Below are 15,885 nucleotides of genomic sequence, written 5' to 3'. Positions count from 1 at the left end.
CAATCTACATTCAGGTGATTCACAGTCGTTAGCTGCTGTTAGGTCCACGTTGTTTGTTGTACTAGAACATTTACCTCTAGATGTCACATAGAGCTAAATATGACAAAGCACCACTTAAGTTCCTGTTTGCTAAATTCACTGCCTCAAGGAAAACATATTGATTTCTTATTAACCTTTGTGTATTCCATTTGTCGGGTGTAAAAGCATACTGCTTCCACTTTTGTTAGCATTTCATATAGTTATCTTTCTGTTAGAACCTCTACTGTTTCAGGAAATTTCTTACCTAAATAAATAAAGTTCTTACATATGTATTAATTTCTTTATTTGCCATCTCTCTCCACTCTCCTCATCAAGAAATTCTTTCCTTCTCTGTTCTTTTCCTGCCCTCTTTAATGTGTGTTCTAGGAACACTTCTTTCTTCTTTATCTGAATACTGGAATATTAATACTGTTACTTAAAATGATCTTGTGCTGTAAAGGTGGCAAACCAGTATTTGATTGTTGTATAGAGCTGCACAGGGATGTTTTCTTTTTGGCCTACAGAGTATGTTGTATCTTCTATGTCTCATTCATTTAGCTTCTATGTTTATCATACCTGAATTGCTTCAGTTTGAGGCCCCTTTTTGAGAAAAGAATAAAGAGAAGGAAAATGTTTGTAATGAGTTAAGGCTAGAATTATGGAAAAAGTACTGCAAGTTATAACCAAATTTTAGTAGTTGGGAGGTGTGATTAGAGTTGATTTTTATTTACCTAACTTCTTAACTGTGACTTCCAAATTTTCCCTGATGAATAATGTATTTAGTTTAAAACCTGTCAGTTAACTGTAATTTAAAAGGATACGGTTTTGTAAAAAAATAAAAAATAAAGTATAAATAAAAGGATATGGTTTTGTATATGCATCCCAAAATACTAATCAAGTATTAAGCCAAGGTCTATGCTTGACAGGCAAATTTATAGTACAGAAGATGTGTGAGTTATGATCATTCCATTAAAGGGGTTGTGGTTGGTCTTGGAGAAACAATGTGATACAGACTTTACTGACTGCGATGTTACCAGTAAACAGGAATATGAGAAGATAAATATTATATTTTCAAATAATATGAAGGGAGAGGTCATTTAGGTTGTTAAAGACTACACTGCATTTAAATGATGGTGACATGTTTATAATGCCTTGTGAAGAGCTTTTTAACACTATAGAACAGTAATACTGTTCCTTATCCCCATAGATAAAATTTCACCCGTAACTTGGCTCCTCTTTTACATTTTGTGTCGTATATATATTTTCATTACTTTGAGGCTTATTGCTCTTTGAAGTTACCCAGCAGTGTTTGTAAAAGTCTTAAGTCTTGTTGTTAGAAAAAAACAAAACAAAACTGAATTCTGTGTTAATAACCTGGTAACTGTAGACTTCTTCAGAAGAATGCAGACACAGTCCTGGGCAGGACAGCTCCACGGAAAGAACTACGTAAGGGACATGTTTTAAGACATTCTCTTTATTCTTATTATTCTTTAGAGATCATAGAGCAATGACTTACAAAATGTAATCAGGACATCATAGTCCTTCTTGTTCAAGAAGTATTATTATGAAAGGTAGCTTCCTGTGCTTCTAAGAAGCTAATTAGTTGCTGCCCGGCTTGTGCCTAGAGGCTTCTGTGGTTCATGGGTATTTACCCATCACAACAGGATTTTCTAATGCTATTTGTTTATGGAATTATTTATACTTCTGACTCAGGACTTTAAAAGGGCTTCCAGCGGTTTTTGAAAGCCAGCTTCTGCACTCAAGAGCATTTTGTGCTGTTGTTGGCGGATCAGCTTGGCAACGTGAGAGTGTGAACCGGGTTGCACTGTGGTGTCTGAGGTGCAGTTCTCTGGTGGAACTCCGTAAGGACAGACATGATCATGAGTTTTCATTGATTTAGACTTCTTTATTGATTTTTGTAAGAAATCGAACTTTTTAACAATATTCGGAAACAATACTAACATAGATTTTTGTGGTGGCATTTATGCTAATAAGCTGTGAACAGGAGCTTGTGACCACTCCTTGCTTATGCTAATTTCAATTAATCGGTTTCTTGGGTGGACTAGTAAGAATTTGTTCTTTATCAGATGTTTCTTTTGAATAGTGTTTGGAACAGGGAATAAGTAAAAAGTTCTTCATAGATTTTCCCAAACTTTATCATTAATACATCCTAAATATCTTAAATTACATCAATTTATGAAGTACTTAATTTTTAATTTTGGAGATTTTATACAGTGTTACTTAACTGGCCTCCATTGGAACAGTGAGCTTTGTCTAGGGACAAAATTCCATTTGTTTCCCCAGAGTAGAGAAGAGGTTTTAGGGTAGCACCATGTTTAGAAATCCATAGGTTATGACTTGCATGGAAGTTTTATTGATAGCAAGGCAAGATAGCCATAGTGAACATGGAGCCTGCTCCTCTCCCTGAACTTAGCCTTCTTTTATAGTTTTCCATTTTCATAAAACAGTTTTATGGGTTTGCATTTGTCTAGCTTGAAATTGCACAGCGAATCACATACGACAATTTTTTTTTTTTTTTTTTTTTTACATACGACTAATTAGACTGAGTTCTTTAACATGACATCTGGTAGCAGTAAGTCACAAAGTAGGTGGTGTGGGGGTCAGGAAAGATCAGACCCTCCTGCCCCTAGAAGTTTACATGTGGTAGCGGAAGTAGTAGTTCCAAGAAGAAAATGCGTCTGAGAAATTTCTAAAGGGTCACATTCTAATCAGAGACATGGCCCTTGCTTCTCAAGTGGCACATAACAGAGATTAGGGGGACCTGAATCTATGAGGCTCACTTTGAGAGGCTCACTTTGATATTAACCTGCTTATATGACTTTCTGAAAATCTCTTGTCTGTCTGTGATGCTGGATTTCTTTACCTTTCCTTGAGGGATAATGAATGAGATATGTCCCATCTATGAATTGATAGGGTGACCTTACACAAAATGGTAACATAAAAAAAAAAAAATGAGAGAACAGCAGAGTATTGAGGTATAAGGTAGATGCTTACAGTTGCTCCTTCTTTCTTCCTCCAGCAGTTCCATAAATACTGGAATTTTTGAGGACTGAGTTCTAGGCATTCTCCTCTTCCGTTTCTGAATGATATCATCCATTCCCATGGTTTCCGTTTTGTGTACCATCTGCACAGAACTATCTTCTGAGCTTCAGATCCTTGTGTAACTTCCAAACCCCACTGGACCCAGTCTCACTTTGAAGGTCCTTTTCAATGTATACAGTCTAGCAACTAAAAGCACTGGAATAGCAGCAATACTCTGTGTCTTGAAGAATATAGTACATAAGTTATAACTCAGGAGTATTTCTTAAAATCTCTGTTGTCTACCCCTTTGCCTCCCATCCTAAGTTAAGCCTCAGTCCCTTTGTTAAAGGCTCCCATGTTTTCCATACTGATCCTGAACCTCTCATTCACAACTCTCTCCAGTCTTTTTTTCCATTTGAACTTCTGCCTGCAAACCTGATTTTGATCTATATTTTCTTCTCCATCCTTTTTTTGGCTAGCAAGATAATGGCTCAAGAACTAGGGTGACAAAGACCAGATTCTCCCTAGGGGATGAGAGAGGAAGGAAAGGTTGGCTATTTTGATGGAGTTACCAAGTGGGAGAAAGGAGGCAAGCTGGAAATGCTCACATGTCAATATTCTGTATTCCTGACACACTCAGCAAGTGTTCTACTTGCTCTCTACTCGTGCGTTTCACAGAGCACCTCTGACTCAACCTGGTTAAAACTTGACCTTGTCATCTTCTCCTTCCATACTTGCTGTTTCTCCAGTGCCCTTTATCTTTGTACAAAGTAGCCATCATGCTCCAACTTGCTAATTCTGGACATCTGAACATCATCCTCCAGTTCTTCTCTCATCCTTCATGTTCCATTCCAATTCACTTTAGCCTAGATACTAAATACATACTTCTGGAATCTCTCTATTTTACTCATCTCTTACTGTCACTGTACTTGTTGCTCCCCTGTGATTAGTCTTCCATCCTCCAGAGAATGACTCTTTAGAAACATGAATCTGATGGTGCGTTTTCTTCCATTATACTATTTAAAGGCTTCTGAATACCAAGTCCTTAATACAAAAGCCTCTTGTATAGGTCTTGTATAGTCAGGTTTGGTCTCTGTCTGTGTCTCCAGAAATAGCACCCCCTTCTTCAACACAATGCGTCTCTTTTTGCCTGAAGGCCTTTGTCTAAGCTGGACTAATTGTCTCAAGTGTGTGTCACCTTCCCCATGCTGTCATTAGACTCAGGCTTACTCAGTCACCTGATCCTTGCTTAAATATGACCATCTTATCCAAGAACTATCTGATTCATCAAGCTGGGCCAGTCCCTTTGCTATGAGCTCCTATTCTTCACACATTCCCTTTGGTGAGGCCCATCGCATTTGACATCTAATTATTTGTTCAGATACATTTTGCCTGGCAGACGTTAAGCTCCAGGAGGACAGAGGACATGACTCTCCTACAGCACTTTGTCCCCAGTGCTTAGCACAGTGCCCAGCTCAGATCAGGTATACAATGCACACTCACTGATTAATGGATACTCCTTCCATGATTTGGGCTTGGTCTGCCTCTCCTTTCCATACATACTCTGCTTCACACTTACTGTTTACTTCTGAGAAAATGCCTTATTATTTCATATTTTTTAAGGCCATTGCTCTCCTCTGAAGAATTGTCTGCCCAGCCTCTCTGAACTAGCCTCTAATCACTCACCATGCAGACCTTGTCCACATCACAAGGTGGAACCCAGTGTGTAGCTGCACCCTTACCATGGTATTTTGAAATTATTTATTTGATTGGCTGTTTATGTGGGCAGGACTTGTGTGTAGCTTCTTTTATAACAGAGACCCTATTTTGTTGACTTATGTTCATCCTGATAATGCCAGCACCTAACCAAGTCAGACTGAATCAAAAGAAGTTAGAATGCTTCATAACTAGAGGTATAGTAATCCTGGAAATAATTGCCAACATTATTGACTACTTTCTATATACTAAGCACAATTTTAAGTGCTTTTACTCTACGAACTCGAGTCTCAACTCATATGAAAGAGAGTTATGTTTATTCTTTCCATTATTTGGATGAGTTGGAGACCTAAAACGGTTATTTTGTCCTGACTTAATCAGATGGGAGGTGGCAAGGCTAGAATTTAAACCCACTGGTTCTAGAGACTTCCTTCATCTGTGGTGGCCAGTCAGTAGAATCAGGAACTTTGAAAATTGGCCTCTGGAGTCCCTCTTACCTGGTTCAAATTCTGGTTCCTCCCCTTATTATCATCTGACCTGGGGTAGAGTCCCTCTTTGCAAAGTGGGGATAGTTAGTTATATCTCCTCTATAGGGATGTTTTGACGATTCAGTAAAGTAATCAGTGCCTGTGAAGTATCAGATGTAGGTAGTTGTAACACTGTTAAGTCAGTGTGAGCACTCATTTGACAGATCTTTGGGGGGTTCTTTCCAATTCTAAATCCAATGAGTCTGTAATAGTAACAGTTTTTTCTCTTTGCCATTCTCTGTTACTTTTCAGGGTCCTAGTGTTTATTTTTAATAATCTTTATAAGGCCTGAGGGTATCTGTACATTTCTATCAAGTAAAATCTGTGCCTTTGTGACAAGCATGTGCTGCCTGAAACTGCAGTCCTGATTTCCCATGCTTCAATTCTCAGTCTGCATAACTGAGTAAAGGTATCTGGGTAAAGAGAGCAATGAATTCCTGTTACAGCCAGACCAAGCAGGAAAAGAAATCCAGACAATTACTGTTGTCTGCTTTTTTGGAAGCTTATTGAGATGTTCTAATTATAGAAGAACTAAAAAGAATATACAATTGATTTGTCAACATTTTCCTCAAATGTTTCCTCTTTCCAAGTTAGATCAAAGCCAATTTAATATGTGTTCTCTTAAGTTGATTAGCAGTCAGATGGAGACATCCAGCTGTTTAGGTGATGACTTAATTGTAAAGACTATTTGTACTTTGTCTACTAACACATGCTTATTTTATGAAACTCATAAAATCTGAAGATTCTTTTTAGGTATATTTATGTATTTCTATAGACACTATAGCAGCAAATAATGGTGGAAACCACAGTGTATAGTTCTGAGATTTAATGGTCTGACTTGCATGCAGACTTATTACTAGGAGTTACTCAGTAGTACAGAAGCAGATATATATTAACTTAAATAAATCTTGTCTGTCCATTTGCTTGGGTCAAAGATGGAACCAAGTAAATAAAAATATGGCCAAGCCTATGACTAAAATAGGTGAAATGAGGGACAGTTGTGACATCAGGAGGGAATTCAGCTCACAGAATAAATACCATGAAGTCCAAAACCCTTGGTTGAGGTGGGCATCTCTGACTGCCTAATAAAGAGGGAAGGGTAAAAGTCAGCTATGTGATTTATAGCACCCATAGACACAGACTGGGAAGCACAACTGTTGCAGTTACTGAGACCAGAGACAAGTATCTTGTGTTATCTGGAATGTGGTGAATAGCACCTTCAGCAGCCCTTTGTCCAGAAAATGCAGCAACAGGTTTCTTGGTGCTACTACCTTCAATATAGGGTATTTTTTTTGGCATTGTAAAGATTAATTCATTAAAAGCAGTTCCATGTGGTTATCTTATATAACCCATTAATGTTCTCGTTTAATCTAGAGACCAATTTATGGTATCTACAGCTAGAATAAGATTACATTTTCTTAGATACTCCTGCTTGATTTTTTTTTTCATTTAGCCCTTGGCATGTATTGATTAGATACTAGTTTTAAGTTGAATAATTAGACACATCTGGAAATTGAAAGTGCCACTGAGAAGTGAGCTGGATATAGCCAAGAGGACCAAGATTTTCTTTTAAGAAGTAATTTTAGGTTAGCCTAAAGTTGCAGGCCATAGAACTGTAGTTTTTAAAAACATAGCATCATGAGTCCTTGGAGGATTTTTAAAAGACCCATCTTCCATCTCTAGTTTTTTATTTCGTAGTTCTGGGTTGGATGAGGTGAAAACATCTTTATTAAAAAAAAAAAAAAAGAAAGAAAAAAGGTTACATAAGAATTGAGTTCTAGAACTACTACCATAGGTTATGCTACATTAATTTGAGGTAGAAACAATTTTAAGCAGCTATAACATAAAGTTATCTCTTTTATGGTTAAGATCATATCTTCTTAAGGACTCTAAATTACCAAAGTATTGTCCATTGTAAGCTACTTCAAAAATCTGTACCTAGCCAATTGAATAGGTTGATTTACTCTATGGATTTCTTATTAGTAGGCCAATAAGAGTTTTGGTCTTTCCATCATTTGGAAATGATGACTTTGAATAGTTAATATGAGTCTGGGATAATTTTTTTTCTTATTGTCTGATTACATTTCCATATAGACTAAAAATATTTTGATAATTATATCCTATCTAGAGAGCATTTTCTTATTTTTAGTCCACAAAAATTATGAAGCATGCTTTATATACATTCTAAAGTTATGTGAGAGCTCTAGAGATAGTTCCATTTGTAGGCTTTCAAGTGATAATATGAAAATAGATATCCACATATGTCTTTACTTATCTGCAGGAGTCAGTAGTTATAAACAAAATATTTAAGTATCTGGTAAACCTTTGCTTAAAGTAGAAAACCAAGGGAGGGCAGCCTGGGTGGCTCAGCGGTTTGGCGCCGCCTTCAGCCCAGGGTGTGATCCTGGAGACCCCGGATGGAGTCCCACGTCGGGCTCCTTGCATGGAGCCTGGTTCTCCCTCTGCCTGTGTCTCTGCCTCTCTCTCTCTCTCTCTCTCTCTCTCTCTCTCTCTCTGTGTCTTTCATGAATAAATAAATTTTTAAAAAATCTAAAAAAAAGAAAACCAAGGGAGTATGTGTGTGTATGTGTGTGTGTGTTTGTCTAGTACCATTATTTATAACAACAGGGATCTTGAGTAAATGTCTTCTGTTGACTTTTCCTTGTTTCTTCGCAGGCATTGCTTCCATGACAGTGCCCGTGTACATCGCTGAGGTCTCTCCACCCAATTTAAGAGGTCGATTAGTCACCATCAATACTCTCTTCATCACCGGAGGCCAGTTCTTTGCTAGTGTTGTTGATGGAGCCTTCAGTTATCTCCAAAAGGATGGATGGAGGTCTGTAAATTGTTTTTATATTTAATTTTCAAATCATGATTTTAGAGGATGGAAGAAACACTGAGGAATGATAGAAAAAAATATAACTGGGTGTTTTGAATTATTATAACTAATTTATAAGTGGATGGCATTCAGCAAAATTGAAAGTGGACAAGAAACTGATGTATTTTTTAATGACAGGTAAGGAACCTACCATTATAAATTGATATTTACAGGTTTTTTAGCATTTAGGTGACATTTCTCACACTGTGTGTAATCTTTGGCAGTATTTGTTTAAAAATGAATGCAGTGATAAATATGTATGCAGTTCTTGAATTGTTTGAGTGATTGACAAGGTGTTTATGAACTGCAAATATAACTAACATTCTTTTAGGATTTAAGAGTCTACATTCTGACCTCAATGAAAGAAAACCCACTCTTTAAAGATTTAGCTATATAAAAATATGTTATATGTATAAATTTAAGATACAAAAATTGTTCCTTGATCACAATTTGGCTTATTTTGGACCAAAAGAGATGAGAAAAATGTTTTTAAAACTTTGAAATATTTTAAAACCAAATATTCGGATCCCTGGATGGCTCAGCAGTTTAGCACCTGCCTTCGGCCTAGGGCGTGATCCTGGAGTCCTGGAATCGAGTCCCACGTCGGGCTCCCTACATGGAGCCTGCTTCTCCCCTCTGCCTGTGTTTCTGCCTCTCTCTCTCTCTGTGTCTCTCATGAATAAATAAATAAAATCTTAAAAAAACAAAACAACAAATATTTTGGAAACTAATCTTATGTTAAAGCTTAAAAATATAATAGGCTCTGGATTTTGATATCATACTTTATAGTAATCAAAACAACAGATTCATGTAACTGTTGAGGAAAATTTGCTAAAAGGTGCAGCAGGTTACCCAATATTTTCTAACTTACGTTCTCTTGCCGCCACGTATTACAATAGATGTTTATTGAACATCTCTGTATGGTTGCGGGGATAGAATATTGAACAAGACAGACTCTAATACTTAGATGCGTGGGGCTTCAGTGTTGAAATGAATTTTTAACAGCTGAAGGAAAAAGGGTTTGATGTGATATGGATGTAGGGAGTTAAGCTTCTATGTGAACAGCACAATAAATCATGTGCCTTGATGAGCTATTAAAGACTGAGACTGATGAAGTTTTATTAAAAGTTATGTGAGTAAGTTTCTGATGCCAATTAGGGCCTACATGTGTCAGGACCATTAAAGAGAGTACACAATTCTTAAAAGTATTAGTTCTTTCTGCAGGTCTTGCTAAACCACTTTCCACCTTTGAAGGAATGAATCTCTGCCAAAGGGAGAAATTACTGGAAAATTGAAGAAACATTTCATCTTTCTTTTTCCACTCTGTAGGTGAATAATATCTGTTACCAGCATAAACTGATACTTTGAGTTTTTCTTAGAAACTCAATGGAAGGCAGTTTTTCAATCCTACTTTAAGTGGATCTAAATTATTTATTTACATTAAGTAAAAAAAAAAATTAAGGGTGCTGGGTAGCTCAGTTGGTTAAGTATTTGACTCTTGGTTTCTGCTCAGGTCAGGTCATGATCTCAGGCTCTGGAGATCTAGCCCCACATTGGGCGTGGCCTCCATGCTTAGCACGGAGTCTGGGGCGTTCTCTCCCTCTGTCCCTTCCCCCTGCTTGCTCTCTCTAATATAAGTAAATAAATATTTTTTAAAAACTTACTGATGTAACTAATATATATTATGCTTTATATATAATTATGGTAAATATAAATAATATATATAATGTAAATCATATATATGTGTGTGCTTTTATTAAAAATATTTTTAGGGGCACCTGGGTGGCGTGGTTGGTTGAAGATCTGACCCTTGATTTAAACTTCAGTTATGATCTCAGAGTTGTGAGATTAAGCCCGAGTTGGGCTCCATACTGAGTGTGGAGCCTGCTTAGAATTCCCTCTCTCCCTCTATCCCTCCTCTGCCCCACTAATGCATGTGTGCACATGTGCATGCAAGCTTGGGCTCTCTCTTAAGAAAAAATCTGTTTTCAAATGAAAATGTATAAAGTGCATAAGCTATGTTTTTTACTTAAGTATAGCAGTTTAGATATCTTTTCTGAGCACTGGTTGGAAAAGAGAGATCATACAGTATTGAAAATAATTTATGAATGCAGTGTCCTTGTATAGAACTAGAGGTCTTGGGGTAGGCATTAAAACACTTTCAGAGGCAAGGTGACTTAGACAGACCCGGATTCAACTCTGTTTTTTACCTCTCATTAGCTACAGATCTTGAATAAGTTACTTAGCTCCCTGAACTTCACTCTTGTAATTGTAAAAAATGAGACCAAAAGTACTTGTAAGATTATTACAGGATTTAAATTATTATATATTAAAGTATTCAGCCCACTGTTCGGCATGTGGCAGATAATCAATAAATGATGAATCACATTAGTACTTACTATTCTAACGAATGAATAAACGATGGATACCATTACAGGTAAGTTGTAAATGACGTTGAAGGAAAACCCGTCCTATGGCTTCTGTTTTTCTTTTTTGGGACAGATGAAGCTTGGAGGTGATAAAGAAGAGACTTAGAGAAAATAAATGTCATAGCTGCTGTAGAAAGTATAAGACAGAAAAGACTAGAGACAAAAATGAGATGTTTCCACAGAACCATGAGATCCCACTGAAGTTGGAGCCAAATATTTGCAGTAAAGCTGAATGGCATACCTGTGCATTTTTCCCACAATACTAGATAACCAAGGGGTGAAAAAAATATATAAGAGGATGGGTAAACTAACTTGGGCTGGTAGTCAACCAAATGCATTAACATACGGATCACTTGAAACTCACTTATTGTTTACATGAATATACATTCACTTATATCCACATTTAAACAGGTTTCCTTTTTTTTACTGCTGAATTTTCTTCGTGCTACTCTCTTCCAGTATTGAGCATCCTTGGCAGTGTGTTTAAATTTTCTCACTTCTGGGTCAATAGGAGTGCGGTTACAAACCAATAAGTGTTGAAGTACTACCTTAACATCAACTTTGAAATTGTCAATAATTACAACTTATTTAAAATTATAACAAATAATTCATTTTTGTGGTGGTATATTTCAGAAATCCTCATTAAAATGTAGGTGTAAATGTTAAATATAAAATTTTTTCATGCTTATATTTTTGTATATTATAAAGTAAGATTTCCCCTATCTTCCAAGAATTCTGACATTTTAACATTGTTTATTTCCCTTTTTGACTTTATTGCCTCTGAGCTCTCAAGTTCAAGTTACCAAACATTTGGTGTTATAGTATATTTCCAATGTTCCAGATTTTACTAGTTTAAAGTGATGAACAATTTTAGAGTCTGTTAGTAGTATTTGATCCTAACCAAAGTCTCGAGATTGGTAGAACTGATGTATTTACAGTTTGCAGATTAAAAAATTACTCAGAAAAAGATTTAGTTGAGGTCACATGGCTGTTACATAGAGGAGTTTATTTATTTATTTATTTTTCATAGAGGAGTTTAGAGCCAGTTCTTCTTATTTGAAATCTAACTTTTTTCTTCCTCATTCTTCTTGTTTATAATCTAAAATGTAGTTACTGAAAATTTTTACTGTAGCTAACAGATTAAGACTTACAGAAAATGAAATTGATTAATCAGACAGAAAAAACTTCTTAACCTTTGATGTTCTTGGAAAACTAACTCATTTTTGTGCCAGATGGATCAAAGCTACCCTTATCTTATTGTTTAGACATCATAGAAATAAATTCTTTTCTGCTGAACAACTAGAATATTAGTTTTTCTGGAAAAAAGAATTGCCAGTAGAGAATTGAACCTTGGTATTTGTCTAGCACTCTAGTGCTACATTCTTTTCTGGGAAAAATGTCATCCAGCTTCATGAGGAAAGAGGAATAAAGATTTTAAAGAGGTCATTAAAGATTAGAATTTTATAAAAAAAAACTTTTGAGATACGATTCACATACCATTCAGTTTACCCGTTTAAAACATATAATTCAGTGGCTTTTAGTATATTCACAGAACTGTGTAGCTATCTCTGCAGTCAAATTTAGAATATTTTCATTGTCCCAGAAAGAAATTTTGTACCCTTTAGTTGTCATCCCTCCACCTTCCAGATCTTGCCAGCTCTAGGCAATCATTTTTTTATTTTTTAAGATTTTACTTATTTAATCATGAGAGACACAAAGAGAGAGGCAGAGACATAGGCAGAGGGAGAAGCAGGCTCCCTATGGGGAGCCTGATGTGAGTGTGAGACTTCATCCCAAGACCCCAGGATCATGACCTGAGACAAAGTGAGCCAGCCACCGAGGTGCCCTGCTCTAGGTGACCTTTTTTTTTTTTTTTTACTTTTTTCCTCTAGGTGATCATTAATCTACATTTTGTCTCTATAGATTTGCCTATTCTGGATATTTCATGTAATAATATGTGATCCCTTGTTAACTGGCTTCTTTCACTTAACCATTTTTTCAAGATTCATTCATACTATATTTATTTTATTTCTTTTTATTGGCAAATAATGTGGATATACCACATTCCATTTAGCCATTTATCAGGTGATGGACTTTTCAACTTTTGACTATTATAAAGGTACTATGAACAATTCTGTACAACTTTTCAGGATGGACATGTTTTCAGTTCTCTGGGTGTGGAATTTGCTAGGTCACGTGGTAACTGTTTACTCTTTCGAGGAACTGGCACACTGTTCTCTAAAGTGCTGCAGTATTTTACATTCCCACTTACTAGTGTATGAGAAATCCAGTTTTTCTGCATCCTAGTAAACATTTATTTCCTATCTTTTTGATTATAGTCATCCTAGGTGGGTGTGAAGTGACATCTCATTGTGGTTTTGATTTGCATTTCCCTGGTGACTCATGATGTTGAGAAGGATTTTATTTTTACCTAATATAGTGCTTGTAAAGATGGAAGAGGTATTTTAGTAGTTAGTATTAATGGTACAAAGTTTTATCACTGCCTTTTTCTGTGCTGATATATATATATATATTATATATATATATATATATATATATAATATTTATTTATGATAGAGAGAGAGGCAGAGACATAAGCAGAGGGAGAAGCAGGCTCCATGCACCGGGAGCCCGACGTGGGATTCGATCCCGGGTCTCCAGGATCGCACCCTGGGCCAAAGGCAGGCGCTAAACCACTGCGCCACCCAGGGATCCCTGTGCTGATATTTTTTAGTCTTGCTTATTGAACATAGATTTACTCACTACACCTCAAAAAATGAAAGTTTTCTTTTTTCATTGCTGAATTAAAGCTTGGGATGTCTCAGGCCCTCAATAAATATATAATAGAGTAAATTTAACAGCTGTCACTGTGATTGTGTAAAACACCTACCTGGGCATGCCACTGCTTAAATGATTCAAAGTCTCTGCATTTCCCACAGGAAAAAAAAAATCAAGCTCTTATCATGGTTTGTGGTGTCTTCCATTATCCAATCTGTGCCTGCCTTTCTAGATTTTTATAATTTATCATTGCCTCCCTCCCTCTTCCTTTATACAACAGCCCTGCCTGTATATCCTGTACACCAATTACATCTTGTTTTTTCATGTTTTGGGTTTTTTTCCTTCTGCTCACTATACCTCTAATACTTTCCTACCCTGTCCTTTTTTTTTTTTTTTTAATTTTATTTATTCGTGAGAGACAGAGAGAAAGAGAGAGGCAGAGGGAGAAGCAGGCTCCATGCAGGGAGCTCGATGCGGGACTCGATCCTAGGTCTCCAGTATCACACTGTAGGCCGAAGGCAGCGCCAAACCACTGAGCCACCTGGGCTGCCCACCTTGTCCTTCTTTACTGGTTCACCTGCTGCTCCCCATTTAAATTTCTCCTTTGTGTATCATGTGAAGCTGTTTCTGTCCCCTTGTCCTTTCATAAGACTTTGTACGTATCTTCACTGTTTTATCCACTTATTATTTTGAACTAATTACTTTGTCTTCTGATTCACTATGGAACTTCCTGAACGTCGCTGACTTTGAACTTGTTTTTAGACCTAGGAAAGGGCCTGGAACATAGAAAATGCTCAATTAATGTTTATTGAATTGAGCCAAATTGATTTCAGCTCTAGGGAAGGGACTCTTAACTAAAGTGAAAAGGTATTGATTTTTAAACCAAAGTATCAATTCATTAATATATGTTGAGGGAATACATTTACTTCATAGATAGCTAGAAAACTAAATTATTAATCATAAGTGTTTCTTATTAAGGGTAAAAATCAGAGAATGAAAATTAGTTTCTAAGCCCATGTAGTTTTCCATCCCTAAAAATAATAGGCCACCCTGGCTCCAGAACACTTTTTTTTTTCCTGCTTTTTTGGACAGAGCTAGTTTTCAAATGAGTATTCTTCTATTTGTGATTGCATGAACTATCATGTGACTTACAGTGATAAGACTGGTATATCTATAGAGGGGCTGAACTATTTCATGTTGATTTTTATTCATTTTATTCTCAGATTTAATTTTTTAAAGTTAGAGTTATCTCACTAGTCTGCGTACAGCCGTTTGGTTATCTAAGTGTGTTAGCTATATTTACATTTTTCATTATTTACATTGTGCTTTTTGCATGTGTGTGCTAAGGAATAGAATTTGAGGAAATTTTTTTTTAAAGATTTTATTTATTCATGAGAGAGAGAGAGAGAGAAAGAGAGAGAGAGACAGGCAGAGGGAGAAGCAGGCTCCATGCAGGGAGCCCGACATGGGACTCAACCCGGGGTCTCCAGGATCACACCCTGGGCCATAGGCAGCGCTAAACCGCTGAGCCACCCAGGCTGCCCGAATTTGAGGAAATTCAAGTGTGGAATGAGAAGCGCTGAGTAGTAGTAGCAACATCTGCATGGGAGATTTTTCAAGAATATCTTCAGGCTAATTCATGGACAGTGTGAGTTTTGTTCTGAGTTCTCTGAAGAATTAGTGGACAGAGGTGGAGAAATGGGGACAGAACATAGGCTAGCTGAGGGCAGGATCAGGAGGCTTGAAACTGAGGTGCACAAGAGATGGGAGCCAGATTCTAGAGGTCTGTAGATTTTAGGCTAGAGGTTTTGAACTTTTATCTGCAGGCAAAGGGAAACTATTTTTGAGCAGAGCATGCTATAATGTAAGTTAAAGATTAACATGAGAGTGATGCTCAGAATTTATTGGAACTCTTGGCTCTTGGATGGTTGCAGAGAACATATTTATGAGGCTGTCACCAGAATATAGGTGTGAGGTAGTGAGGTGTTATTCTTGGAGACATCAGTTAGTATGGAAATAAGTCATTGAAAAAAAAACTTTTTAGGGGGGCACCTCCTGGATAGTCTGGTGTGCTTGCTACTAGAGATAGATAAATAAGAAATGTACCTGTTCTCAGGCACCTCACAAACTAATGGAGAGACTTCATCAGCGTGTTAATCAAATGATAGTGCTGTGAGAACTCTTAGGGTGTGTGAATATCTTAGCTTTATGATGGGAAGATAATTTGAGCTGAGTCTTTATGAATAATAGCATTCCAGTCATAGTGAGAGAAAAGGAAATTCTAGGTGTAATAGAATTTTCAGAAGCCCAGTAAGTAGTGGGAAAGGACCAGTCAGTGTGGGCAATAGTGAGAAGTTTTAAAGCAGCTAGGTGAAGGGCTGTGATTACTATCTGGGAATTTGAAGGTGACATGACATAGAGGGTAGCCTTTAGTGGGTATGAATAGAACTTTAAATCCTTTGCACTCTCATCAGCAGTGCATTAAATCAGGTTTGTT

At 36.8% G+C, this 15,885-nt stretch overlaps 1 protein-coding gene across 1 annotated transcript in view; it reads left to right on the top strand.

The window, feature by feature from the left end:
• The window catches only part of SLC2A13 (solute carrier family 2 member 13), a 372,286-nt gene that overhangs the window by 45,110 nt on the left and 311,291 nt on the right, over window positions 1-15,885 (top strand). Inside the window, exon 2 of the mRNA XM_055318501.1 lies at window positions 7,980-8,139. Coding sequence (XP_055174476.1) covers window positions 7,980-8,139 — 160 coding nt within the window. The remainder of the gene's footprint in view (window positions 1-7,979; window positions 8,140-15,885) is intronic.

This window comes from Nyctereutes procyonoides, unplaced genomic scaffold (assembly GCF_905146905.1).
Source record: "Nyctereutes procyonoides isolate TBG_1078 unplaced genomic scaffold, NYPRO_anot_genome, whole genome shotgun sequence".
Taxonomy (NCBI): Eukaryota; Metazoa; Chordata; class Mammalia; order Carnivora; family Canidae; genus Nyctereutes; species Nyctereutes procyonoides.
Note: the sequence above shows the minus strand (reverse complement) of the source record. Positions and strands in the feature narration are given on the sequence as shown.